General features: G+C 41.6%; 1 protein-coding gene across 13 annotated transcripts in view; it reads left to right on the top strand.

Moving 5' to 3' along the window:
* The first annotated feature begins 3,088 nt into the window (after positions 1-3,088).
* PCNT (pericentrin) overlaps positions 3,089-26,546 on the top strand; it is a 72,004-nt gene continuing 48,546 nt past the window's right edge. For 7 of the 13 annotated variants that reach the window (XM_039728553.1, XM_039728557.1, XM_039728552.1 and 4 more), the window contains exons 1-18: positions 3,089-3,201; positions 8,128-8,325; positions 9,833-9,883; positions 10,832-11,011; positions 11,747-11,890; positions 14,189-14,353; positions 14,644-17,097; positions 17,183-17,275; positions 17,487-17,663; positions 18,636-18,891; positions 20,691-20,749; positions 20,926-21,100; positions 21,683-21,819; positions 22,355-22,466; positions 23,378-23,410; positions 25,029-25,293; positions 25,533-25,620; positions 26,165-26,381. In XM_039728553.1, coding sequence (XP_039584487.1) covers positions 3,148-3,201; positions 8,128-8,325; positions 9,833-9,883; positions 10,832-11,011; positions 11,747-11,890; positions 14,189-14,353; positions 14,644-17,097; positions 17,183-17,275; positions 17,487-17,663; positions 18,636-18,891; positions 20,691-20,749; positions 20,926-21,100; positions 21,683-21,819; positions 22,355-22,466; positions 23,378-23,410; positions 25,029-25,293; positions 25,533-25,620; positions 26,165-26,381 — 4,858 coding nt within the window. In that variant the 5' untranslated portion in view covers positions 3,089-3,147. The remainder of the gene's footprint in view (positions 3,202-8,127; positions 8,326-9,832; positions 9,884-10,831; positions 11,012-11,746; positions 11,891-14,188; positions 14,354-14,643; positions 17,098-17,182; positions 17,276-17,486; positions 17,664-18,635; positions 18,892-20,690; positions 20,750-20,925; positions 21,101-21,682; positions 21,820-22,354; positions 22,467-23,377; positions 23,411-25,028; positions 25,294-25,532; positions 25,621-26,164; positions 26,382-26,546) is intronic. The other 6 variants (XM_039728558.1, XM_039728551.1, XM_039728547.1 and 3 more) reach the window with 5 other exon arrangements.

The raw sequence follows: 26,546 nt of genomic DNA, 5'->3' as shown, positions 1-26,546 counted from the left end.
CAGCAGTCAGATTATGATCTTGCTGAGTGGCACCTGTTTATTCCACTAGGAGGGGTCTGCACACTTTTAACATAGCCTTTTACATGATTTATTACCTCACAGTGACTAAAAAAATGAAGGAGCATAGCTGGAATCCACCCTGGGTAAGTTCAAGAGTCAGGAGGCTATGTTGTAACATCCTTTTGGTTGCCGTCTCCCAAGAAACCTGCAGAAAATGTCTCCTTTTCCCAGCAAAGCCCTACCAGCATCAAAACAGGGCCACATTTATCAGCGGCATCCATGAAATGAACACCAAGGCAGGAGAAAAAAAGCCAAGTGGCAGACACTCCTTCTCAGTATGAGATTTTAAGCCCAGGAGAGACAAGTTAAAACCAAGTCAGAATCCTCTGCTCCCAGGAGAGAGAAGTTAGAACCCCTCAACAGCAAAACTGCAGCAGAGCCACTGCTGGCAGCTGGAGCAGCTCAGGGATGCTCCTGAGAGAGCAGCACAGACCCCACAGCCCATCCCTAAAAACACCCAGGCTGGAAGGCACTGCAGAACCTGGGGAAACCAAGGTGCAGGGATCCCTAAAGAGCTGTGCTGGGTCAGAGCTGGGCTCCAGCTCCCTCTGGGGTGAGCAGCAGGAGGAGAAAATCCTCTCACCTGCCAGCAGCTCTCCTGGGAAACAACTCTGAGTCCATTTCTGTACCTGAAAACCCCAGCAAAAAAATGTTTTTGACATCTTTGAGCCCTTTGTGTGAGCAGCTGCAGCAGCCTCTGACAAGGAGTTTCTTGTGCCTGTAAAGTGAAGAAGTGAGGTTTGCTCCTGTGCTGGGAAAGAAACCCACCCCTTTTTGATTGCTGGTGAATATTCAGCTGATTATTTTACCATCAACTGGTTTAGTTCAGGGCCCCTAAAAGCTGAATTTCGAGAGCCTTCATTGCAGTATGAATAGAGAGATTTTGACAAAAAGAACCAGGTGTAAGTGTTGCATTAAAAGTACAGCACCACTGTGAATTCACTAAAGAGGAAACAAAGAGAATTTTTTTTTCTTGATGTGACAAGTATCCCAGAGGAAATCCAGGGATTTTTTTTTTTTTTTTTAAATCCAGGGATTTTTTTTTTCAAAGGCACTTTTCAGCAAACCTGCTAAAGGATCTCTCTTTTCCCACACTTAAGGATGCCTTGGTCACAGTGTGATCCTTACTCTTGGGACATCTTACAACCTGCTAAATACTGGGGTGCCAGGAATGTGTTTTCCAGACACAAAATCTGGCTGGAAGGGATCTGTAGCTGCACTGAATCCCAAGCAAGAGATCACACTTGAGGATGAAAATTCAAAAGAGCAAAATCAGAAAAAAATGTAATGCCACAAAGGAATAGCAGGTGTGTTGCATGCACCTCACAGGACATCATTATTCTGCTCTATTTAGCAGGGCTGAAGTCAGAGTTTGGGCACTGTGCTTATTTTTAGACATGGTGGTTCAAGAGGGAAAGAAAGTCCAGGGGAAAAAAAAATGAAAAGGGTGCATTTACAAAATGTAGGTTTTAAGGAAGACTTGAAAGGACTGGCTTTGTTTAATTAGTAAGTAAGTGGTGAAAAGAGGACAGGCCAGCAGTTTTTAAATAAATGAGAGGATACAATCAAAGAACGGGGTGGAGTGGGGGGTTTGTCTGGAAAAACATTTCACTTAATGAGGAAGAGAAAATCTGATAAAAATTCTTCAAGAAATGAAAGAAATGAGAGAAATCTTCATTAGCCACTAAGGGAAATGATGGAGCAGCTATCAAAACAAAAAAGACTTTCACGCAAGTTGTTTAGGAGTAATTAAAACCCCAAATGTGTTGAACACTGCAGGACTCCTCAGATGTAAGAATGGATTAGAAAACCTGGTGAGGTCCATACCAGTATTGCATTTCTTTGATGTCTTTTATTGATTTTGATATTTTATACCCTTAATTTTAATTTCTATGAGTTATAAAAGACAATTTTAAAATATATTATGGTAATGACCAGGATGATTAGAGGGGTGGAGGAGCTCTGCTGTGAGGAAAGGCTGAGAGAATTGGGACTGAAAAAGAGGAACTTTGGGGTGACCCAAGTGTGGCCTTCCTGGGTCTGAAGGGAGCCCACAAGAAAGGTGGAGAGAGACAATTTACAGGGGCCTGGAGTGGCAGGACAAGGGGAAATGACTTCCCACTGACACAGAGTAGGTTTAGATGGGATATTAGGGAAAAATCATTCTCTGTGGAGCCCTGGAACAGGTTGTCCAGGGAAGTAGTGGCTGCCTGATCCTTGGAGGTGTTCACTAAGACATTTCATCGTTCAGACTTTGTCTTTTGGTATTGCCCTCGAGGCAGATGGGCTTTTTAATGTTTGCCAATCCAGCACGCTGCTCTGAGTAACACATTTGACTAAAGCCTGTATTTTTATAATTCAGTGACTTCTAAATACAAAGAAGCCACCAGTTTTGTAGCTTCAATCAGCAGAGCAAAAGGGAATTGAAGGTGGGACATCTGGGATCTTAAATTTATGGCTCTTCAAGGACGTTGGAGTAACCAGAAGACTCCAGAGGAGACAGAAGCCTGGAAAGTTGGAGACAACTCCATGTGTAACAAAATGACGTTTGAGGGATTAAAAAATGGCGACCAAATTAGCATGAAGAGCGATAAGTCAATAAACAATACAGGACAGAATACTGATAACTAAAGCAACTTAGGACCAGTGAGCATTAATTTATTTCTTGGCTAAAAATTTACAAATAAACAAAAAGGCGGGAAAGCAGCCACCAACCCTCCTCGCACCCTATTGGCTGCCGCTAGCCCCGCCTCCATTGTCCTCCTCCCAGTACTCGTTTCCCATTGGCTGCCTCCCGCGGTGGGCGGGGACGGCGGCCCTTTTGAAAAGGCGCGGGACGCTCCCATTGGTGGCTGCCGCGGAGGGGGCGTGGCCGGCCTTTCGCGCCGGCCCGCCCGGGCTATCCCAGCAGCCACTTAGCGCGAGTGGGCGGAGCCCGGCTGAGGAAAGCCGTCGCCATTGGCCGGCGGCCGCGGCGCGTCAGGAGCCGCGGCCAATGGGCGCGGAGCTCCGCCCCGCGCGGCGCGGCTNCGCTGCCGCCGCCGGCGCCGTGAGGGCGCGGGGGGCACGGAGCCGCCCGGCCGCCGCATGGAGGCGCCGGAGGAGGCGCGGAGGCGCAAGCTGGAGGCGGGCAGGGCCAAGGTGAGGGGAAGCGGTCCCGGTTAGGCGCGGGCTGCGCCCGCCGCGGTGCCGGAGCGCTGCCAGGCCCTGCCTGCTTCGCCTCAGCCCGGCCCGGGTCGCTCCCCTCTGTGGCGGAGCTGGGTGCGGGGTGTCCCCGGAGCCCGGTGAGGTTCCGCAGGAAAAGTGCCCAGCGGTGGTTGTGCCCGCTGCACAGGCATGGAAACATTGCCCGGGGTGAGCACGGAGCTGTGCGTGTGCCGCCCGGCAGGCTCTGCCCTCCTCGGCTTCTGGGTTATATCCTCCCAGCTGTCCCGTTTGAGCCCAGCACTCAGTGTGTGTGGGAATGCTGCCCCAGGGATGGAGGATCCCGAAGAACAGGTGGTGGTTTGTGGCTCGCCTGGGTGTGCGCAGGGAGAGCAGAGCTGGGCTGGGTTTGGTGGTTTCCAAGCAAACACTTCATAAGCTCTGAACCCTCCTGTGTCTTCACTTGGTGTAGTTTAGAGACTTGTGTGGAGCTCGCGGGATGAGGCTAATTCATAAAGATAACATCCTCTGAGTAATTATTACCTGCAGCCATGTGTTTAACGCCGGTTGTGTGCTAACCCCGTTAGCTAAATGCTTCTGCTTTGTTTTGGTAACGATGTTCAAAGAGCTCGTTGGAAATGCTTGGTTACTTTCCTGCTAATTCAGCATTTCTGCTGGGTTTTGGGCTGGTTTTGTCATATTTCTCTTCTGGCTGTCCCTGCTAAATTAAGCCTTTAGTTCTCACCATTCCAGTAGGACTGGAGGGGGCTATAGCTGGACAGGCTCTGGGGAAGTTTGGACCATCAGATCTTTCCAGATCCTGCCCTTCCTGCAGGGAACCAGCCTGGCTAGTGGGGTCAGAGGTGCCTTGGAGCTGTCCTGTGTGTCTGCTGTGTTTCTGTTTCAGCTGCTTCCCACCAGTGCTGTGCACAGGAAAATCCAAGAGAGCTTTTGTGGACGGGAGCAGGGTTGTAGCTGGAGCTGTGCTGCAGCCTGCTGATGGGCAGTGCAGCTCCTCCATGCCTGGCCTCCATCAGTCTCCCTGATGCTGCCATGGATTCCTGCTCAGCAGTTTGCCATCTGCCTGCCTTGCCAGCCTTGTGATGTGCTGTGAGAACACAATCCTCTGCTGGAGAAGAGCTGCTCAAGAGAGAGCTCTGAGAGCAGCAGTTCTTCAGGTTGAAGGGTTACCTTAGTGAGGCACAACCTGTGTTAACATTTCTCTTAACATACATTAACTCCAGGTGCAGGACCTGTTCATGATTAGAAAAATGTGACAGACTTAGCCTGAGTAAGTTCTTAGTTCCTACCTGTTGGAAAACTTGTTTGCCATTAAAAGATAAAAAGCAGGGACTTGCCTTATGTTTCAAGTTATACCTGCAGAACCAGGGTTGCATTTACTCTTATTTATACTGTGTGCTATATCTTCCTCTTCCTATTAAAAAAACTAAACATCATTAGCAGCCTCATCAATGTGGCTGCTGCACAGAATGCTGAGAGGAGAGTTTTAGAGAGGCAGAGATGGATGTAGTGCTTCCTCTGCTGATGAAAATGTCACAGAGATCTATTCCCTGACTGGCAGATTGTGGGCACCAGACAGCTTCCAAAAAACACCCAGGTGACATTTCCTCCTTTTTATTCTTCTGCTTTTCTTTTTTTTTTTTCTACTTTTCTCTGTGCTCCCCTCCTCATGGATACAGCAGTTTTGAAAGGGAGGAAGACCCATGAGCAAGTGCAGCTTCTCCTTGCTGTGGTGCAGCTGGGAGCAGCTTAAGGTGCTCCCACCTCTGGTGTGACACAGGAGAGTGTTCAGTGTCCATCAGAGGAGTTTTCTGGACCATCTCCAGAGGAGCTGCTGGCAGCAGGGGACAGGAGGGAGGCTGGCTTGTGTGTGAGAGCCTCTGCTGTAGCAGCCCGTGCACTGATGTCACTGCAGTGTGATGCTGCTTCACTCTGGAGGTGTGAGCTCTTGGGGGCGGTTTGCCTCACCCCCACCCTCCAAGGAATTAATTTCCCTCCAGGAAATGAATTATTTCATCTTTGGCATCCTCAGATCTTAGTCTGCTAAGCAATGACTTGGCAAAGAAATATGATCTAAATGTTGTCCTTTTCAGAGCAGTACTTGTGTTATACTTTTTCATATAGGAATTTAAAATTCCATTCCTGAGGTGCATTTATCACCATAATAATAATCACCTAATAATAATGCCAACTGTTGTATTTATTGGGGACTGTAATTGGCAGCTAAGTACTGACTGTATCAGGTACCTCAGATTCCTGTTTCTAACAAAAGCAATGCTGATAGCCAGGGTAGTAGTTGAGAAACAGAACAAGCCTAATTATTCAGTGCTGCTTTTTTTCTCCTTGTTTGTTTCTACTCACATTAATTAGTCTGCATGTTGACCAGCTGTGCCTCCAGTTACAGAGCTCTCTGTGCCCTGCCTCAGGTGTGGGAAGTTTTGCTCTGCCTCTCCTTTACAGTTAGGACCTGAAAAATGAGTTGAGGTTTTCCAGGAAGTTTTCTCACCTCATCATTTTGAGGAAGGTCTAGAAAATATTTCTTGGTTTTGTCTAAGATTGCTTGTTGCTTATGTTTGCTGTATCCAAGAGCTGGACTAATGTTTATTTGGACAACCTGTTTCTGTTTGGTGCTGATGTGGCTTTTCTGCTCTGTTTGGTTTTCTCTGGGTGTTGGTTTTGGTACTAATTTCTGAAGCACATAAAGTAATACATGAACTTTGAACCCACTGGTCCTGGTGCAATGAAGTTGCAGTGCTTTGGTACCTGTAGAGAGGTGTTCTTGTGTTACAGCAGCTGCGTGGGATGCTGTGGAGGACAGTGCTCTCAGGGTTCCTGTGGCAATGCTACATCTTGGCTAAAAGTCAGGCTTTCACCTTTGCATTGCTTCTAGAAAGAAAAAGGAGCGCTAAATCATTCAAAACAGGCGTGGTGGCATCTCACTGTGATGAGGCAGAGGCACTTGTGTCTTGCTTTCTTCACATTCACACTCACTGCTTCGTGTTGGATGGCTGGCTGTGAATTTGAGATTCTCTTAATACAACTTTATACTTTATGTAACTGATGAAAGGTTTTGGAAACCTGATATTGCTCTAAATAGAACTTTTCCCATAAATCCGGAGCATGTTTGAATCCAGCTACTCCACCAACTCCAGTAGTTCCATAAAATTTTGGTGTGGTTAGATATTTTTGCATGGCCTGTATTATGATTTTATATGTTCAGTGCATGTGAATGGGACAAAATAAGTTTTGTTTTCTTTGACCTGTGCATTTAAAAATGTATAGTGTTTAGGTGTTCAGTCATGCCAGGTCTTGGTATTTTAATGTGGGATTCTTGGTCTCCCTTGGTGAATCAGTAACTGTTCTCTGCAATGCCCACTCTCTCTGTCTTTCATCTTTTCTGCTTGTTTTACTCCTGTTTTCCCTTTTTCCCTGCTTCAGCAGTTTCCTCTACTCTCCATTTTTCTGCAGGTTTCCTCCTGCCCCGTTTCCCCACGTTATCAGGTTAATTAGTGCTGTGGCTATTTTTGACACACATTGCCATCAGTGAGTGCTGGAGCTGACACCTGGTTTCAGAGGATAGCACTTGTGTCTCACTGCAGCTTTGTGGTCTGCTCATTCTGCTTGTTGTGAAAGGCACAGGTCTGGCAACCTTCATTTCATCTGCATTTCAGTATTAGTAACTGTAGAAATTACAGAAGGTAATCTTAAAAATTAAGTTTTTTGTGCATAAGAATTTGATCAGCTGGTAAGAAATTGATGTTTTTCTAAAAGCAAATGTACCTTTTAAACAGGCTGCTGGGTGTGGCAGATGTGGAACTGTGCACCTGTTGAGTAGCTAAGCTGTCAGGCAGAAGTTCCTGAGCTTTTCACAAACTGAATGAGAAGAATGGGACAAGATTTTTCTGCAAGGTGGCTGTTTGGCAGGAAAACCAAGCTGCCAAGCAGTGGATTTTCACATGTATTGCAGGTAGAACTTGGCAGTGGTGTTTACATCCAGTCATCAGTTAACTATCTGTTTTGTCTCATCACAAGGATATAACACTGCACTTGATAACCTGTGGTTTTAACCTTGAAGTCTTTTTCCTTATCAGAAGGATGTCTGGATTTCTGCTGTGTGGGAGAGGTTACTTGGAAATGCTGCCTAAACACAATACTAGAGTTGAAAATAACAATAATCCTTTTTAAGCTGTTTAGGGTGTTAGGGAGAGTTGGGTAATAAATTGTCAGTGACATTCTTTACAAGTCTCTGGGGCTTTGTAGAGCTGTGATAGCCTGATAAAGTAGAGCATCTGATTCTTCAACAGAAGAAATTAAAATGACCTGGCTTAATTGATTTTCTATTTATGTACTGGAGGCTGCTTTCTGGCGAAGAAGTTTTGCTGTGTTCTCTTAAGGGGGTGGCAGGGAAGGAGCATTAAAATTGACGGAAGTGAATCCTCATCTCAAAGCTTACGCTGGCTAAGACCTGTTTAGATGTATTTGTAGGGGCGTGCTGGTGCTGCCACCATGACAAGGGGGTTCTTGTTTTTGCTGCTCTTGCAGGAAGACTGCTCAATTGTTATTTTTTCCTAATGCTTCTAGTATATTGGCAACTCGTTCCTTTACTAATTTGCCTTGCTGCAATTCTGGATTATTGTTGGCACGCAAAGTTTCACTGAGTAAAACTTTGGTTCTTGTGTGGAAATGAGCCTTTAGTGCTGGTGTGAGCTTTGCTGCTTGATGGCACAGTTGTCCAGTATGTTGTGAATGTGTGGCAAGCAGACAGATCAAGCAGTTTTTCTGCAGATGTATATGTTTTATCAAGACAGGAGCTCTGTCACCCATGACTGTGTTAATCTTGTGGTCCTGCTACTTTTTCCTTGCTTACCTCTCCCTGTACCTCTTGCAATCTTTCCTGAACAGTTTGCTTACTTCAGACAGCGAAAAGCAAAGGGCGACGTCGCGCAGCCGCAGAAAAAGGCGGCGAAGAGGAAGGGCTCGGCTGTCCACACGCATGACCTCCCGAAGGAAGAGCACCCAGTAGCAGCCACAGGGGCTGGGAAGGGCCTGGAGGCTCAGGCTGAAGACACCATCCTGCCAGAGGCAGCAGCAGAAGCACAGGTAAATGTTAGTCTTTCTTCCCTTGGCTCCACTCCATCTGCAGGTAACGAGTGTTGCAGGTGGGTGTTTGGCTGAATTGAATGTTAGGTGCCCCTGGGAGGTGAGTGAACTGCTTTATTGTCACATGGAATAATTCATTCTCTAACAAAGTCATCTCATTTACTAAGACATCTCCACAGTATGGCCTGGGCACCTGTTATTGCCAGGTAGCTGTTAGCCTCCTAAATTCAAGTCTTTCACTGCCATGGACTTCTCTTTGGACTTCTCTACGGTTATGTGGCTGTGAGTTCATGAAATGGCAAATCTGCAGTGGGAGATCAACAGATTAAAAACTGGACCTTATAATTCACAGCATTAATTTGGTTTTGTATCACTTGGCTGGCTCAAATATGTTTAAATGTTTTCTGAAAAACTATAATTTATTCCAGCAAGCTCTCAATAGCCATTGTAAAGCCAGCGTAGATGTTATTTCCACAGATTTGTTTGAGGTCTGACTCTGCTTGTGTCTGATGTATTTTGGTATTTATGCTCTAATGCCTCTCTAAAGGTAGTCACATTCTCTGTGGAAAGAATTTTGGGGAGCTGGTGCCTTCTGCACCCAAAGCATCTCTCCAGATGTTGATGTGTTTTCACAACATACCACAATAGCATCACACTAATGTGTTTGCAAACCTGCAGTGATGGGGGATAAAATTTACATGTGTTATCCTGCTTTCTGTTGTGAGGGTATCCCTGATGCTTTCAGAATATCTTCAACAAAATGTTAGTGTTGCAAAGGCTTTTATGAAGCTACACACTGAGGAAAAACAAAGTTTTGTCACTCAGCTACAGCAGTGTCCTTGCTACATTCATGTGAGCTTAAATTTAAAAAACAAACAAAAATCACTTACTGCTGCTAAGCAACTTTTTTCAAAATAGCTGGTTTGTAAAGCAGCTGGAATTCTAGGTTACCTGGAGAGGGTGCCTCTAGGGAGACAGTAATCATGGGGAACTACTTCAAGCAGACTCAAAATGCAGGGAGAGCTATGGATTGCCTTTTCCAAATAGTGCAATAGTCATCTTGGTCTTGTGAATTTAGAGAGGGAAATCTCTTTCAAGATATCAAGCTATGATAAATGTGTGTGTCAGAAAAAGGTCTTACTTTTTTGGTTGCCTGAATGGTTTTAGCATGTTTGTTAAATAATCTCCTGTCAGTTTACTGATTTTTAGTGGTAGAATAAAGATTGCTCAAGTGTTTGCCAGCTACAACAGCAGAGGATCAAGCATTGAATCAGTGTTGAGGATTAGCCCTAAGTTTAAGTGGCCATTATAATTCTTTTGTTTGTTTGTTTTTGCAGTTTAGTTCATTTCACCATGAAAGACCAGCTGGATTTAGCATAAAGTCAGTTTCTCACAACACAGACCTTTCTGGCTCATGTTTAAGATGCTTCCAAAATCATTCTGTTTTTCCTTGTTTTTATTTAAAATAGCTATGATTTAGTGTTTGTTTTGTTTGTTTATTTACCAGGGCAGCACTGATTTGTCTAGCTGGGAGCCACTGGATGATCATGCAACTGAAGTAAGTGTGAGAAGGTGTATCTATAGTAAAAGATGCTGGGTAGAGCTGAAAAAAGACTGATAATTGGTTGCAAAAATGATTAATTGAACATTGTTATCAAATGTGATGAAACTGATGAGATTTCACTATTTTATGGTATAAAACAGGCGTTTCTCTGTATGTACATCTACTGGCTGTGAAAATTGGTTGCTGAGAAAATTGGGTTTTATAAAATCATTGACTTTGCTCAGGGAAATGTGAATGTTTATAATGTTTCCAATTGATACACGGCTTCTGAGATTTCACTATTTTATGGTATAAAACAGGCGTTTCTCTGTATGTACATCTACTGGCTGTGAAAATTGGTTGCTGAGAAAATTGGGTTTTGTAAACTCATAGACTTTGCCCAGAGAAATTTGGAAGTTTTAATGCTTCAAATTAATTTTTCATTGTTTTATACAATACAATCAAAAAGTATTCAAAATAAAATCCAAGAGACTGTATCCTCTATGATGATGGTAACAATGTTGCTCCTAAGAAACCGCAGAATTTTAATTGAAGAGTTTTACATTGTTGTTTCTTCATTTGGGTGGACTGTTCTCCAGTCAGATGGATGTAAAGGCTTTGTTTAAAGTGGTAATACTCTGCTTCCTTCCTCACAACTGGAGGTATTTAAACCCCAATACATGCCAAAATGGCATGTTGCCACCATTTGGTGCTACAGAATCACAACACTTTTACTTTACTTTTGTGCTTTAAACTATAATGAAAATATATTATCCATGATCATTTTTAATTTGAAGTTTTTAAACCTTAAGGATTTTATGTATGTAATGTTTCTATTAGGTACAAAGTCCCAGCATTGGGTTACTTGATCTTGGGACTTAACCTTGAAGCTGAGTTTGTTTTCAGACGAATCACAAAATGGTATTTTTAGTGAATAAATGCATTTCTGTTTCCTTCATGAAGAAGGATAGGATAAATTCTGCTGCAGAATACAGCGAGGCTGATGCTCAGGTGTGTCAGGAGAGGATAGCTGAGCTGGAGAGCAGGCTGCTGGAAAAACAGGAAGCAGTGGAAAGGCTCACTGCACAGATGGATGAGCTGCAGGACCAACTCACCCAGCACAACGATTCCATGCAGCTTCAGGTATGTTTCACAGAACTGGGTGATGGCATAATAACACCTTATTTTAATCCTAAAAATACTTAGGTCTCAAGACTCAAAAACCTGTTGTGTTTTTTAGTGAGAAGTACTCCACTCCACCTTGCTAACATGTACTGCAAAAAGCAGTGTCCTCTTCGAGAATATTAAAAAAATATTTTGCATTCCCTTTCTCTAGCAGTTCTATGTAAAGGTAAATTATTACCAGGTGCTTTCTAAGACTAGTTATTTTCCCCTTTACATGTTGTTTTTCTCATTCTAGGATTGGGGAAATAAAGATATTTCCTGTTGGTGAGAAATAAATTGACAAGATAAATGTGTTAACATCTCATTAGCTTCGTCTCATGTGATTGAAGGGAATTTCAGGCAGATATGAAAAAATTTAGGGGGTACTAAATATTCATTATATCCTTTTTGAAAATTTGATTGCTTTTTACATCAATGACAGCTACAAATTTAGAAGTAAAAATATAATTTCATTCCTGGTGTCCCATAATTTGTTTTTAAAATCACTTTTGATTTGGTTTGTCACCTCTGAGATCAGTTTAAGACTCCTCTTCCTTCATGCCTGCCATCATTTTTGGACACAGATTTCTTTGGTGCAAGTTGGTTAAAACTGAAATGTAACTAAGGACTCTGGCTTTGCTTCAAGAAAACCTGCCTGGTTCCAAATATGTTAAGAATATCTTAATGTTAAAAGTGCACTTCTGACCCTTGTAGGAAACAACAGTTCAGGAGCAGAATGAAATCATCATGAAGTTAACAACCTGCCTTCAACAGGCCAAGAAAGACCGGGATGAGCTGCAGGAGGAGGCTTCACGTGTGGCTGGTCAGATCCACGACTTACAGCTCCAGTTACATCAGGTGTGCCTCTCCTCCAGTTTGCATGTCCTTACAGAGACTGCAGGAACAACTTCAGGCTGTGAATGTAAAAACATTGAGCTGATCATGTAGCTCCTCATAGTTCAGTTTGCAGCACAGCAGTGAAAATGATTTCAGGGCAGGGCAGGGTTTTTTTCCTGGTTGCTGTGGAGAAGTCCTGGAAATATCCTCAGATTTTCCACTTGCTTGCATAATGTTTTGAAGGTCATTGCACCACTATGTTCATCACTTAAGCCCTTGTTAGGGAATTTTACACAATGTGTTTGGTGGTGTTATGGGCTGAGTGAAAGCATTAGACAAGCCCTGCCTTAGGTTCAGATTTTTGGCAGCAGCTTGAATTCAGGTGAGGCACACCTAAACCTCTCTGGCTCATGAGCTCTTAAGAATTTCAGATCAGGTCTATCATAAATTGAGTTATTTACTGAATAGGCAGAAGATTAACAGACAAATGGCCTTAAACAGGTTAAAACAACTACTAGAAGATTACATAAAACAGTGCACAACATAAAGGTACCTATATTATAACCAGCAAAGAAATAGTATAGGTTAGGAGTCAATGTAACTTGCACAGAACTGATGAGGGGGTACACAGATTGCTTTCACTCAACCCCTGAGAGAGTGACCACAAAGTGACATCCCAGCTTTGGGGAAGGGCCCCACACATTTCTACAGAGCGTGCAGAAGACTTCTGCCTTGTGAAAATTTGGTGTTGCTTTTACAGTTTGTGAAGTTAAGTGTCTGTCAGGAATTCTGTCAAGCTTTTCTTCCTTCAATCTCTCTCCCAAGGCAAGATGTTTGTCAGCTGGGAATGCCACCTCCATGGTGCCAGAAATATCTCCCTACCAGGCAGATGTCTGGCCTGAGCTATTTCACCAATTAGCAAATTCTTGAGAGGGGGGAGTTGCCCTGAGCTATTGCACCAGCTGATAGGCAGAACAGATAAGCCCTTCTGTGGTGGGGGAATGTCCTGCCACAAGTGGTCTGTGGCCTGTGCACAACTGTTGCTATATCGTTTGGGCTTGCATGTGATCATGTGTCCTTTGCCAGAGAAATCTGTGAGTTTCTGCTTGGGCAACTGGAACATCTCAGCTGTTGGACAGAAACTTGCTGTGCTGAGGTCATGTGACTTGGCTCAAAGAAAGAAATTTAAAATTACACAGTTCAGGCAGCCTCCTTGACACACAGGAACCTGCTTCACAACAGGTTAATCATGGATCTAATCCCTGGATAATGACATATACTGCAGCCTTTCTCTGCTTTAAAATGTATTTTTAAATGTGCTTTATTCTTTCATGGTGATACTCAGTGTTCCAGTGGCTGTTCTCTCTGAACCTATGTGTTTGTTGTCCTTGGCGCTTTGTAGTACATGCCAGAGAGAAATGTTTCTGTATAGTAACTGTTCCAGCTTTGCAGGATATGGGATTACAAATCTTAAAGTCTGGATAGGAAGGGAAAAGGGTTAAAATTTTTTAAAAATGAAATCTGAGACTTTTTAGTCCAGGAATTATCTTAAAGGGAATTGCTTATACCCTAAAAAAATGACTGCTAAATGAAATTTTGTAAAATAACAAAAAATACTGCTTTCTATCTACAGTTTTGGTTGCAACAGCAAAATGTGGTAAAAGTGAAGGCTACTCAACAGGTGTTTGGGATTTGCACCATAAGCCATTGGCAGACAAGGATCAAGCCTCAATAGCATTTCAGGCATGTTCTAAATAAGTCTAGTGAGTTGATGCACATTGTGGAAGGATGTCAGCTTTGATACCAGATGAAAGCACTAATACTGTCTTACATATTCTTCCTTGGTTTTAGCAACATACGAGAAAAATATATTAAAACATATTTTATGTTACCCCAATAGGAGAAAAGTTTTCCTTTTGTTTGAAGGGATGTGGAGAGGAAAAAACCAACCTTTAGTAATGAGCTGTAAATCCTTTGCAGAGAAGACTGGTTTTGTTCGCTGTCCTCTTAATGGTATGTCCAGTCCATTGGGAGTTTTCTTCATATTGGAGGAATTCAGTGTGATTTATTTTGTTAGATTTATAGGTTCATGTTAGAAAAGTCACCACAGGGATGAATTATCTAACATTTGCATCTTTTCAGTAAGTAATAGTATCTAAAACATGACAAGTGTTGTCTGCCTTTTTAGGATGATTTTTATTCCTTGAGAATGAAAGATTTTGGGTAAATTTGTGAATACACTTGCTTACAGTGAATCTTGTGTACGAGTTGTTTGGATACAAACTTTCTCCTGACTGTGAGTGCCTTTTATGTGTCCAGGTTACTGAGCTACTGAGGAGTAAAAGTCTCAGGAAAGATGAAGGATTAGAAGCTCAGCAGCAAATGTCCTTGTTTCAGGATCGTCTCAGAGAGCAAAATGCACACTTGGAGATTCTGCGTGGGAAAGCACACGACCTGGAAGTTCAGCTGGAGTCTTCTCAAAAGGTAAAAACAGCTTTTTTAAAAAATTATTTCAAATTTGGTGGTAACTTGAATTTGCTGTAGTGACATATTCTTGAAAAATTCTTTTTATATAGAAATAAATTCATTGGAGTTGTGATGACTAACATACATTAATGAAACTGCTTAATGTCTGGTTTCCTTTAAGAGTGTAACTAGTACTGCCATAAATAGATACCTTAAACTTAAATGTTATTTCTGAATGCAAATTAAAAACTTGAGGCTTAAGGAAAAGAAACCATGGTATATTTTATATGTAATGTTTTCTTTTTAAGAATACCAAAGATAAAGAAAATCTGCTTGCCCAAATGGAAGAGGATATGAAAGATACAATGCAAAAGCTACACAAAAGCATAGATGAAAAAGAACAGTTTATTAAAAGTCTTCAAGATCTCCTGACATCAGAAAGATCTGGCTTGTCTGTACTACAGCACACACTTTCCCTCCGGGACTCAGAAATAACAGAATTAAAAAAAGAAATTGCTTTATCCAAAGTGAAAGAACAGCAACATATTGAAGAACTGAAAGTCAGTCATGAGAAGGATATTTGCAGACAGTTGGATAACTTGAGGAATGAGCTGGAGAAGTGCCACAGAAGAGAGATTGCAGAAGCCAAGCAGATCTATGAAAAGGAAATTATTTTAAAATATAAAAATGAACTTGAACAGTTAAAGAAGGAACTCTGTGCTTTGAATTCCGAAGAAAACATTCAGAATTTGAATGGCATAATAATTGACTTAAATGTAAAGCTTCGAGAATCTGAAATTAGTAAAGAAAATTTGAGGAAGAAACTTGAAAACCAACGGGAAGACTTTCAGAGGGAAAAATCTGATATAGAGACTAAATACAAGGATGTAATTGATGGCCTTAAGTATCAACTTTCTTATGCAGAAGAGCAAGTGAAGGAAGCCCAGCAATACAAAAAAGAAAAACAGGCCTTGAATGAAGAGATTCAGAAGCTGAATTCCTACATCCAGGAATTAAACGAAAAGCAACTTTATGAGGCTAAAAACCATATAGATGTAATGCAAAAGCATGATGGAGAGATGGTCTCCAATAAAAAGTTACTGGAATTCAGGGAGAACCAGATTTTATCAGGGCAGTGTCAGCTGCAGGGAGTGGATCTTGAGGAGATGTGGGACAGAGCATGCCAGTCAGAGGACAGCAGTGAGCCAGTGCATCAGCTAGAAGTGGAGTTCCAGTATGACTCCTCAAGGGATCAGCTAGAAGAAACAAGGAATTTAGAGATCATGAAGGATAATGGAAGTGGGGAAGAGGAGAACCTGTCTGAAGAACCCTTGTCAGAGCTTGGGCTTTTCAGTGGTGATGAAGGTATATTGGCTAAATACCTCATTGCCACAGAAACTCCAGAAGAGTCCTATGGCTCCTGCTCTTTGGAGAGCCATGCCATTGAAGAGGGCAGATGCAATATGCAGGGGTTAGACAGCAGTGTGCTCCTAGAACAACCCAGCAGAGATTTTATATCTTCTCCATTAAACTCTAGCCTCGAGGAGGGGACATGTCTTAGTGGCTTGGCTCAAGACCTTTCTGAAGAGGCAAAGGTGAGAGCAGAGGCCTTTATTTCATATGTGTCAGATGGCTCCCTGCAGCAAAACAAAACTGGGGACCACGGTGACATAGAGGATGATGAGATGATGGGTTTGGCAGAGAGACATCTGAAGCCAGCTGAGCTGCTCCATCAGGAGTCAGTCTTGGAAATGCCTTATCAGGACTCCCAAGGAGCTGTTGGAAATTGGGAGAAAGCCATGTCTGAGCTCTCTCATAGGCATGCAAAACTGGAGGAAGAAGATGAAGCACAGATCTATTGTGAAAAAGAACTTGTTCAGAAAATGGAGAAGGAAAAAGAACTTGAAAATAAACACATGCTTCTACTAAAGCAGCAGGGTGAGGATGGAGGGCAGCCATCTCTAACACAAGTACCAAACCTCTCTACCTGGCTAGAAATGGTGAAAGACCTCCAGGAGGAAAGAGACAAGTTGATGATGCAGCAGTTAGTGAGAGATGCTCAGGAGCAGAAACCAGCCTCTGATTCCGTGACAAGCGAAGGGCAGGCTCTTTTTGGCCATCAGCTGACAGCTTTGCAAAGTCAAAGGGATGGGATGCAAAGCCAGCTTAATGCTCAGAAGGCTAAAAACCAGAGAACAGCAGAGCTGTTGAGTCAGAAAACCATATCTGAAGAGACATTGCTAAAAGAACTGGAGTTGCTCAAAGCTGAAATCAGTAAGAAAGAGCAAAATTTAGTACTTTTGTTGAAGGAAAAAACAGCCTTAAGAGAGAGACTATCAAATGTGGAGGAGGATCTGTTGAAAGCAGAAAAAGCACTAGCAGAGAATGCTAGCATCATTGAGGACCTTGAGAAAAACATCCATGAGCTTAATGCTGAAATTCAAAACATCAAAGAAATACAGGAGTGTGAAAGACTGGACTACGAGGACAGGTTAAACCTCAGCAACCAAGAAATTAATAAACTAATTGCTGAAATAAAGGAAAAGACTACCAAATACAGTGAGGAAAAAAACCAGTTGACTGAAGAAATTGCCCAATTGAAAAAGGCTCATTTGGAGCTTGAGGCTCACTTGCAGGAGTCCTGTCAGGCTGCCCAGGAGGCTCAGTCCAAGATGGAGAAGCATTACAAAGAAGAAATGGAGAAGATGGAGACTCAGCACCTTGCTGAATTAACTGAAGTGAGTTTGGCACACGAGAAAGAGGTAGGAAACCCTGATAACTGCAGGAGTCGTGGGATTTTGGAATTCATAAGGTAACCATTGCAAATGTTTGTATGCCTGTTTTCAGATAAAAGAGTTAAATGCTGAAATAAAAGACAAAGTGGAAGAACAACAGAAGTTGGAAGAAAAAAGAAAGGAAGAGATTGCTGTAATAAAAAAGGTACATTCTGTAATTTGGTTCATTCTGGACAAATAAGGTGATTTTGCATTGTCATGTGAGCAGTGTAAACATTTCAGAGATACTAAATTCTATTGGTTTTTTCCATGATGTTTTTGGTTTGGGGTCAGGAGGAGTGGAGGATTCTTGTTCCATAATTAGGGCTAAACAAGCATATTTTGAAGAAAGCTTTTCATCAGAGTTTTCTCTGCAGGTCCATGAACGGGAGCACGAGCGGGAAATCTCTGAGCTGGCTGCTAAGCACTCAGAGGAAATGGAGAAGCTCCGTGCTGAGCTAAAGGAGGAACAGAGGCACCTTTTAGATGAACTCCAGCAGCAAATGGCAGCCACACACCGAGCAGAGCAGGAGCAAGCCCAGCTCCAATCCCAGGTAAAAACAGGAAATCACAGTGATTAACATAGTTCTTAGCTGACTTGATGATCTCCAGCATAGACAGAAATCAAGGAGCCTTCTCCTTAATTTTTGTGGGTATTACACCTGCTCTTTCACATGGTGCTGCAACCAAAGGAAAAGGAATGTTCTCTTGGTGGATAGTAGTAGATCTATTTTAGAGGAGTTCTCCAGAATCCTCACTTTATATTATATTTTATATATTTTTAATATGTATTTTAACATTAATTATATTTTGACATTCATTCTGAAGAAAACTTTAAATTGATGATTTTAAGGGGGAAAAAACAGCTTTGTAATTTTTTGTCTTCACAAGTTTAACCAGTAAATTTTATAAAGTATATAAACCCCTCCCACCTTTTAATAATTCACTATTAATAATTAGGAATGCTTTCTTGTTAAGCTGAAGTGTGAAAACCTGGCTGTTACTTCTTTATAATTCCTGGGTTTTTGAACATTTCTGCTAAATGTGAAGTGGAAATGGAAAGAATATCTAGTGTTAGGTCTAATTACAACCTGTTGGGACAGTGGTTAATTCACTTAAGAATTGAGAAGTGAATTTTATTTCTGCTTTTCCAGTATCACTTAGAACTTTACTTTGTTAACAAATTATAAACAACAGCAAACACAAGGAATTGTTTCAATAGACAGTGAAGGGCTGGGGAGAGCTTGTGTTCTGCTTTGATGTGAGGAAGTGGAAGATACTGTATATCTTGTAGGAAATTAAGAGGCAGGTAAGGAAAGCCTTTTACATTGCACTGAAAACATTCAAATATCATTATAGCAGCTTATTTTAAGGGTTCCTTTAAGGGTCCTTGCACAAAGAAATTGTCTCCAAGTACAAAAAGGCAAAACTTCGATGTGTTTAACAGTGAAAACTGAAACTGGTCATGAAAAAGCAAGCACATTTCATTAGAGGGGAGGGAGAAACCCTTTTTTACTCCACTGCAGACACTGCACAGCCTTGAACTGGAAGCTTTGCGCCTGACCTTAAACAATATGCACACCTCTCAGCTGGAGCTTACACAGTCCAACTTGAGGAAGGAGAAGGAGACTGCCCTGGTGGAGCTGCGGGAGATGCTCAATGACAAGCGTGCTCAGGAGGTGGCCATTCTGCAAAGCCGCCACCAGCTGGAGTGGGAGAGGATCAAAGAACAGTGCCTGAAGGAAAAAGAAGACCTTAAGTCCAAGTATCAGCAAGAGCTAGGTATTGAAACTGGGGAATAAATATTCTTTTCCTGCTCAGGTTCCTGTCTTGTAGATCTGGGCTGTAAATAACAGCTGGTGTTACCTCTAATATGGGCAGGACTGCCATGTGCAAGAGTGCCTGTTTTATATATGAAAATGAAGCTGTGCAGACCTAAGTTTAGTTGTTCTTCATCTGTAAATTAGTGCTAAACTTACCTACTTTCTGTCAGGAGGCTTTAGACCACGTTCTCATAAAGAACTTGATCAGTGCGAAGAGTAGAGCTCTTATCCCTTATGTTTTGTGGGTTTTTCTTGCCCTAAGTGAGCACTCTGTTATCTTTCTGAGAAGGTATATGAATGTTTCCTGGCTTACCCCCTCAGTGCTAGGAAGGAGTTGGCAAAGAGCTGAAAGGCTCAGTGAGAACCTGTAGCTGGGTGTCCTTTGAGCTGCACTTCATGTAGGACTGTATTTTGGCATAAGCAAGAAGGCAATTGCACCTCACAGTACTGAAGGCCTGCTGATGATGCTCTTGGCATTGTTTGGGAAGTTTCCCTCTTTGAGGTCAGACCATTTTTGACCTGTATGGCAGAGCTTGATGAATTTCTGGAGAAAGGTGAATCTTGCAGCATTTCACTGAAGAAGTTGACAGAATCACAGGCTGGTCGGGGTGGAAGGGCTCTCTGGAGATCATCAAAGCCCTGCTAGAGCAGCTTCACCCAGAGCAATTTGCACAGGATTGTGTCCAGGCATGTTTTGAATATCTGCAGATTAAAAGGCTCCACAGCTTCTCTGGGCAGCCTGTTACAGGCTGTGTCACCCTCACAGTAAAGAAGTTTTCCTTGTATTCAGATGGATCCATGGGGAACACTGCTAGTTGCAGGCCACCAGCTAGACTGCACTGTTCATCACACCTTTCTGAGCTCTGAAATAAGGTTTAGAAATCATTCCTTTAGTTGTCCTTCCCTAAGAGAAAGAAGGCATTCATTTAAGGGTGTCTCTTTTTGACCTAAAAGTAGGAAGCCATTTTTCCACCAGTAGTGCAGTAAACTGACAGCAGAGTGGGATTTGGGAGCCAGGAGGAGGTCGAGATGCAGTTCTTAATGTCAGTGCTGTTAAATTGTGTTTTACCAAGGTAACTTAATACCAGTTTAATCTCTACATTTTGCTTTCCCATGGAGAGACTTGAAATAGTGGTTGCATATTATAAACTATTAAATATTATAAATTAGCCTAGGCAGCATGGCTGATAGGCTTTTTCAGGGTTATTGCAAATCAAAAAAGGGGTTGAACAAGAAGCTGGAATTAATCAGGGGGGGAACTGGAAAGGAAGAATCTGTTGGTGTCAGTGATAACTGAGCAGATAGTGGCATCTGTCTTGCATTCCTAGACATTTGTAGAAGAAATTTGAAGTTTCCTACCTGTTACTGCTGCATGCTACTCCTGTCTTTCTGGAGATTCTGTGCTCGTAGTGGTGTGCAGTGAAATGTTAAAATGACATCAATATTCATTTGTGTCTTTAGGGTTATTCTTCTTTTTAGTATCATGTTCTCTTTAGACTTAAGCAGGCTTTGCTAGTTAAATTGAACTTTACTTTGAGTTGTCTTTGCAGCTGTAAATTCTAGAATGTTTTTTTTCTAAAGTGAACTAGTGGGATATAACATAACAGCAGGTGTGGCTAGAACCCAGCATCTTACTCTGCTCTATGCCTGCACATTTAACTCATGAGTTTGATGTTGAAAATTGTAATCTCATCCATACTTTTACTTACATTTAATACTATTTTATGTAAATTTATTAATAAGTATTTTATTTCACAGTTGACCAGAGAAAGAAAATAGAATTGGAAATGGAAGAGGCACATGTCCAGGCATTAGAGGTACAAATTCTGTTCTTTATACAAGAAAAAAAGAAAGGTCCTTTCAGAAAACAAGAGCTGGTATAAGTACCAGATCTGCTACACATTTATTGTAAAGGACAAATAAATGGAGAAAAAAAATTCATTAATTTACTAAATGTGTTTGCTTTAATATAATGCATGTTTTACTCTCTCAGACCCTCAAAAGAGACTGGGAATTAGAGTCTGATAGACGTTTACAAAACGTGTGTGAGGAGCTGTGTGAAAAGCATCAGACTGAGATGATTGCACTGCAGAAATCTCTGGAAATGGATTTGGAAAAAGTCAGAGCAGAGCTGGGGCTTCTTTCTGTTGAGAATGTACAATCTAAAAGTAAGTGTCATGCTGTTTTATTGAACAGAGACATAGCTAAGTGATTTTACAATATGTATAAAAGCAAATACAAGCTGTAGTTATGTAGCCTTATTTAAAAACTGGGTTGATGGCGTGAGACTGTCTAGACAAGGTTGTAAATGAAAAGTGGTTTAAAACCTGGCTAGCATTGTTGCATTTCAACTTCCACAGAGTATGAGATGCAAGGTGAATATTAAAAGGAAATGCTGTTCTGCTCCCATCTGAAAATCTGTTTTGACAGTTGCTGAGTTAATCAAAACTGTGGTTAATATTAATAGAAGCTTTTTCTAACAAAAAATTGCATTTGGATTGTGGACAGTTAAGGGTTAATGGAACAAATTATTGTCTCTTGGCTAACTAACAGTGTGGGATGCAGAGAACAACTAAGCAGTGCATGGAAGTGTTTGACTTGCAAATACTTTACTGTTCAAGCATTTCTGTGATTCCTGAAAGCTAGTGCTTAAGCTAGAGACAATACATTTCTAGTTTTGTTGCACAGAAGTTGTATAGGTTATTCATTAACTGGGATGAAGGAGTAACAGAACTAATTTTGAATTTTAGTGAAATGTATAGAATTGGAGAAGCAACACCAGATAGCCATCACAAAATTACAAGAGCAGCTGCAGGCTGAACATTACCAAATCCTGGAAGACATAAAGATGAAAAGCCAAGAAAAAGAACAGGATCTTCAGAAGGAGGTAAATTACATTTCTTTAGTAGTTTAGAGTAGTTGGTTTCTCTTTATGTAACTAGACCATATAAATATGATTTGGGTGACCTGTTTGTATTTAGGGATGTTACTTAAAAAGCAAAATGCATCATGAAGCAGGTAAATACTCTGGGAGTTTCCATAGGAGTTCAAAACCTTTGGGATGCAGTTGCTTTTGTGCCATTCAGTGCTCTCTCTTCATCCATATTTATATTTCTAATTTTCTGGTTCTCAGTTTTTTTTTTAAATCTGGCTAATGCCTTACTTTTTTTGCCAGTGAATACACTTACAGCATCAGGAACAAATTCTTGCCTCTCGGGGAAGTGGGTGTAAGAGTCAAGAGATGCTGCTACTCAGTATCTCTGATACTGTCAGGAGCTGAGAGTGGTGTTGTCACTGTTTCCACCTCCTTCTGACAGAAGTGTCTCTTGCGTGTAAAATAAGCCCTGAGAACAAAATTGTTTAGCAAGTTGTGGTGGGGTGTTTTTTTTTGGTTTTAACTTTTTTTTTTTTTTTTTTTGTAGCTGGACCAGCTTCAGGTCAAGCATGAGCAACTCAAGGTTGAGTCACAAGAAGAAATCAGGCAGCTTTGGTCTCAGCTTGACAGTACCCGAGCAAATCGACAGGAGCTGAGTGGTATGTTCATAACTGACACATTTTATTTTTTGCCTCTCCTTCATACAGAAGGGCACATCATTGACACGAAATGCTTTTAGCTGTTTTACCAGAAACACACAGGAAGGCCACAGTGTCAGTGGGTTGTAGCCCAGTGATGTGTCTCTAGGCTGAGGTGAGTTAGGGTCAGATGACAGGTTCTGCAGTGTCAAAAAGCATGGTGTGACTGTGGGGAAAAGCTTACTCCTGTGGTTTTGCTTTCCTTCCCACTCCATTCCTGCACACTATAAAAATATTTAGTGAAAACGAAAGGTTTTTTGTTGAAATGTCAAATTAAGTATCATGTAATTAAAAACTGGAGAAAATGCTGATCAGTGCAATAACATGCTCCTATTTGTATTTCTGTTTCAAGACCCAGGTATATTAAATAAAACAGCCAGTTTTGCAGTGTGGTGGTTGGAGATGACTTACACTTTTAAAATAAAATATAACACGTCTTAGATATGTGTGCACATGTATAACACATTAAAGAACTTCTGGGGAAAAGTAAAACCTAGAGACCATGACCCTGCCAGTGTTCTTGTGTTGGGACTCTTAAAATGAGATTCTTGAGTTCTGCTGGGGTAGTTAGAAACATACTTCAAATACTCTTTCACATTTTCTGAATAATATAACTCCAGGTAGCATTTGAATTGTATTTGGACTTTGTTTGGTCATACATTAAGTAATTTTTTTTTCTGTTAGGCAGACTTTACCTTGACTATTTCATCTTTTTGTTTTGGTAATACAGAATTATGGTACATAGCACTTCATTGTATTTGCTGGAATTCTTCTCTGTACCCCTAATCTTTAATAATTCACGTTTTTCTGTGTTTCTAACCACTCACAATCCCATTCTTTGGACACTTTCTGTTTCTTCATCTTTCATGAAGGTGGTGAGACGAGAATGCAGGCCCATGGTCCAGGTGAGGATCTCTTTTGGTGTGTGAGATCTTAAAGGTGTTTAGTTTTACTCTGCTGCTCTTCATTTGAGTGCTGATTTGACCATGCGTTTGGGTTGATGGTAGGGTTCAAATCATGACAGCTGCATGATGGCATTGCTGCTGTGGTGTGAGAATGACATGCTAGTTCAAAACAATGAAACATTTTTGGGTTAATTTTGTGCTAGTAGACTTTGGTGGTAGGCAAAACCCACCCACGTAGGTAGATTGGACTTCCCCTGCCTACCTCACTGATGGTGTTACTTCTTGTCACTTGATTCCTCTGGTCTCTGTGCCTGGCAGCTTCTCCCTTTGGAAGCAGGCTTGAACCATGGACTTATTTCACAGAATCATGGAGTGGTTTGGGTTGGAAGGGACCTTAAAGATCATCTCATTCCAACCCCAGCCATGGGCAGGGACACCTTCCACTATCCAAGCCCCATCCAACCTGGCCTTGAACACCTATTTCTTCTCTTACTCGTTCTGTTTGCATTTGCATTGTGAGCATTTTTTCATGCCACGAGTGCATTTTCTGGTTTGCTACACAAAACCACATTGTGACAATGAGTTGTGTTGCTCCTGGATGGCATCCTCTGTTTCCATCAACTTTTCTTAAGTTTCTCTTGCGTAACATAAGCAACTGCTTTTCTCCAGGCAAGTTGTTTCTTTTTCAGATACTTCTCCAAGTTCCTTCTTCTTGAAATGTAATTCCCTCTTCAGTTGGTTCTTTTGGAATTTAACTAACTTGAATTATTTGGAAAGTTGAGCTATTGGGAAAGCTTATCTCTCTTGAGATTTTTTTTTTCCTACCTTTTAACTTTCCTAAATGTTACTGCTGCTTTAATACAGAAGGTGGGGAAGAAAGCTCCCAGAGGGCTAATGAGAAGGTTGCAGTGCTGGTCGTTGTTCTCACTCTCTGGAAGGAGGGGAACTTGCTGAACCAGCTTTGGTAGCTGCTTTTTACTGCATTCCTGTTTTATTGATTGATTCTTTTAATCCAGCCACTTCAGCCTCTGAGCACACAATGGGTGGCAAGCTATCATTAAGTATAATTTTATTTTCTTCCCTGTGACTTTTGGTTTTCTGCACAGTTTATGCACAATTAGGTTTTGTTTGGATAGTTTTGCCTGGAGCAGATTAAATCTTGAATAATTTATTGCTTTTGGGTGCTACAGCAGCAAGGAGGTGTGAAGATTAAGCAACAGTGCAGGACTCTTCTTGTTACCAGCCTAGTCCAGAACTGCAAGAAAACGAGGAGAGCTAGCAGTGGGCTGGTGATTCTGATTCTTGGTATGAGAGTGGTTTCTCTGAATGCAGTGTAACTGAGAATGTCTTCTGAAGAAGGAATTTTTGACTATCAGAAGTTCATTTTTCCTATCTCATTGCTATTTCCAGTAAATGGTTCTTACCTCAGCCTGTGATCTCTGCCTTTTGTGTTTCCCATTGAGAAGGGAGTGGCTTGTGGTGTTTTTAGTGGAAGTGTTAATGGGACAATGCCATTCCTAAACCATTGACACTTGGCAACTAAATCTGATCTTCACAGAACGGCTTAGCCTAAGGAGATGTCTTCTTAGTGCTTGTGTTGGTTTTGCCTCTGTTCCAGAGCTAAAAGAGCAGCTCCTGGCTCGAGCATCACAGGTAAAAGAAATAGAATGTTTAAAGCAGGAGTTTGAACAGCAGCGTCAGCAGAGGAACAGGGAGCACCAAGCTGAATTGGAACAACTGAGACTTGATTTTGAAAACAAGTTAATTGCTGCTGAAGAAAACTACAAAAAAGAATTGACTTTGTTGCATCAGAGACCACAAGAGCTGACAGACTATTCACTGCCAGTGTTGGAAATGAGTCAAGATCAAGCAGGGGACATCAGGTGATTTGTTCTTTTTCTTTTCATTTTGTGACAGCATGCTTCCATTTTATTTTTCTTTAGCATAAAAGATGATGTTAGCATCTAAACCAGTTGGGGTTGAGCATTGGGTCATGGCCCAGTCCTGAGCAGTTGTTGTAGTTGCTCTTTGCCTACTTTCAGAACTACACCATTAGTCATCAAGTATATTTAACCTGATTCATGACATATCACAGGCTTAAACATTAAAACCCTTTTCTTAGGTCTTCTGTCACACTTTTTGAAGAGACTGCTAAAAAAGAGAGAAGTGTTGCACTTGATCAGCTAAACCAACAACTTGAACAACAACAGGTAGGATTTTTGATATGTTAAAAGTTCTACTGTTCTTTACATGACCTGTATGAAAATTGATATCTGATTCCTAGCTCTTGCAAAGAGAAAAATTAATTGTGGGTGTTTAGTAGGGATTATTTTTGACAAGAATGTTGTGAATTGCCAATTTTAAATAGCTCTCAGCCTTAGAGAGGCTGTAGAGTAGAACAGCTGAAACAATGCTCTGTAATTTTATGTGCTGTTTGGGTTATCCTGTGCTGGGTAAGGAACTTATCAGTTCTTCTTCACCAGTGCAGAATTTGTGGTGTTTCTCCTTTTTATCAAGCTGTTCGTAATTGTTCCTGTCCTTGTTTTCTTCAAGCCAAGATGCTAGTTGGCCCCTCTTACATTTAGGCTTCTATTTTCATGCACCTTGCTGTAACTGAAGATCTCAACATTTTTGCTCAACTTGTTTCAAGTTGACTAAGAGTTTGGAAAGGAAATTTTCCTTTGTCTCATTGAAAGATTCTCACCATGGTTTCTTAGAAGCTAAAGCTCTCTTCCTGACCCTTTCTTTCTGCAGGAAGAACTTGCCTGTTTGCAGCTACAACTTACAGAACAACACAAGCATGAACTGGATTCCTTGAGATCCTCCCTTGCACTTCAGTATAAAGAGGACCTGATGAAAATGAAGATGGATCTGTCAGACAAATATGCAACAGAAATTGAGGCCTTGAAAAGAAAGCATGGTTTAGAACTTGAGCAGCTCCATGCCCAACTTTCAGAAGAACAGTCTAAAGGTAGGATGGCCTGACAGACTGGGAAGGGAAACAATAAGCTGCTTGTGTGGCTTATATTTTTCTTTAAACAGGCCTATCTGAGGAAGTTTTCAGCTGATTAGTTTACCCTAAACTATGGGGAGCATTTAACAGATGTTAATCCCTTTCACTGAGCACTTATGGGCA

Source organism: Passer montanus, unplaced genomic scaffold (assembly GCF_014805655.1).
Source record: "Passer montanus isolate IOZ18808 unplaced genomic scaffold, ASM1480565v1 scaffold66, whole genome shotgun sequence".
Lineage (NCBI taxonomy): Eukaryota > Metazoa > Chordata > Aves > Passeriformes > Passeridae > Passer > Passer montanus.
Note: the sequence above shows the minus strand (reverse complement) of the source record. Positions and strands in the feature narration are given on the sequence as shown.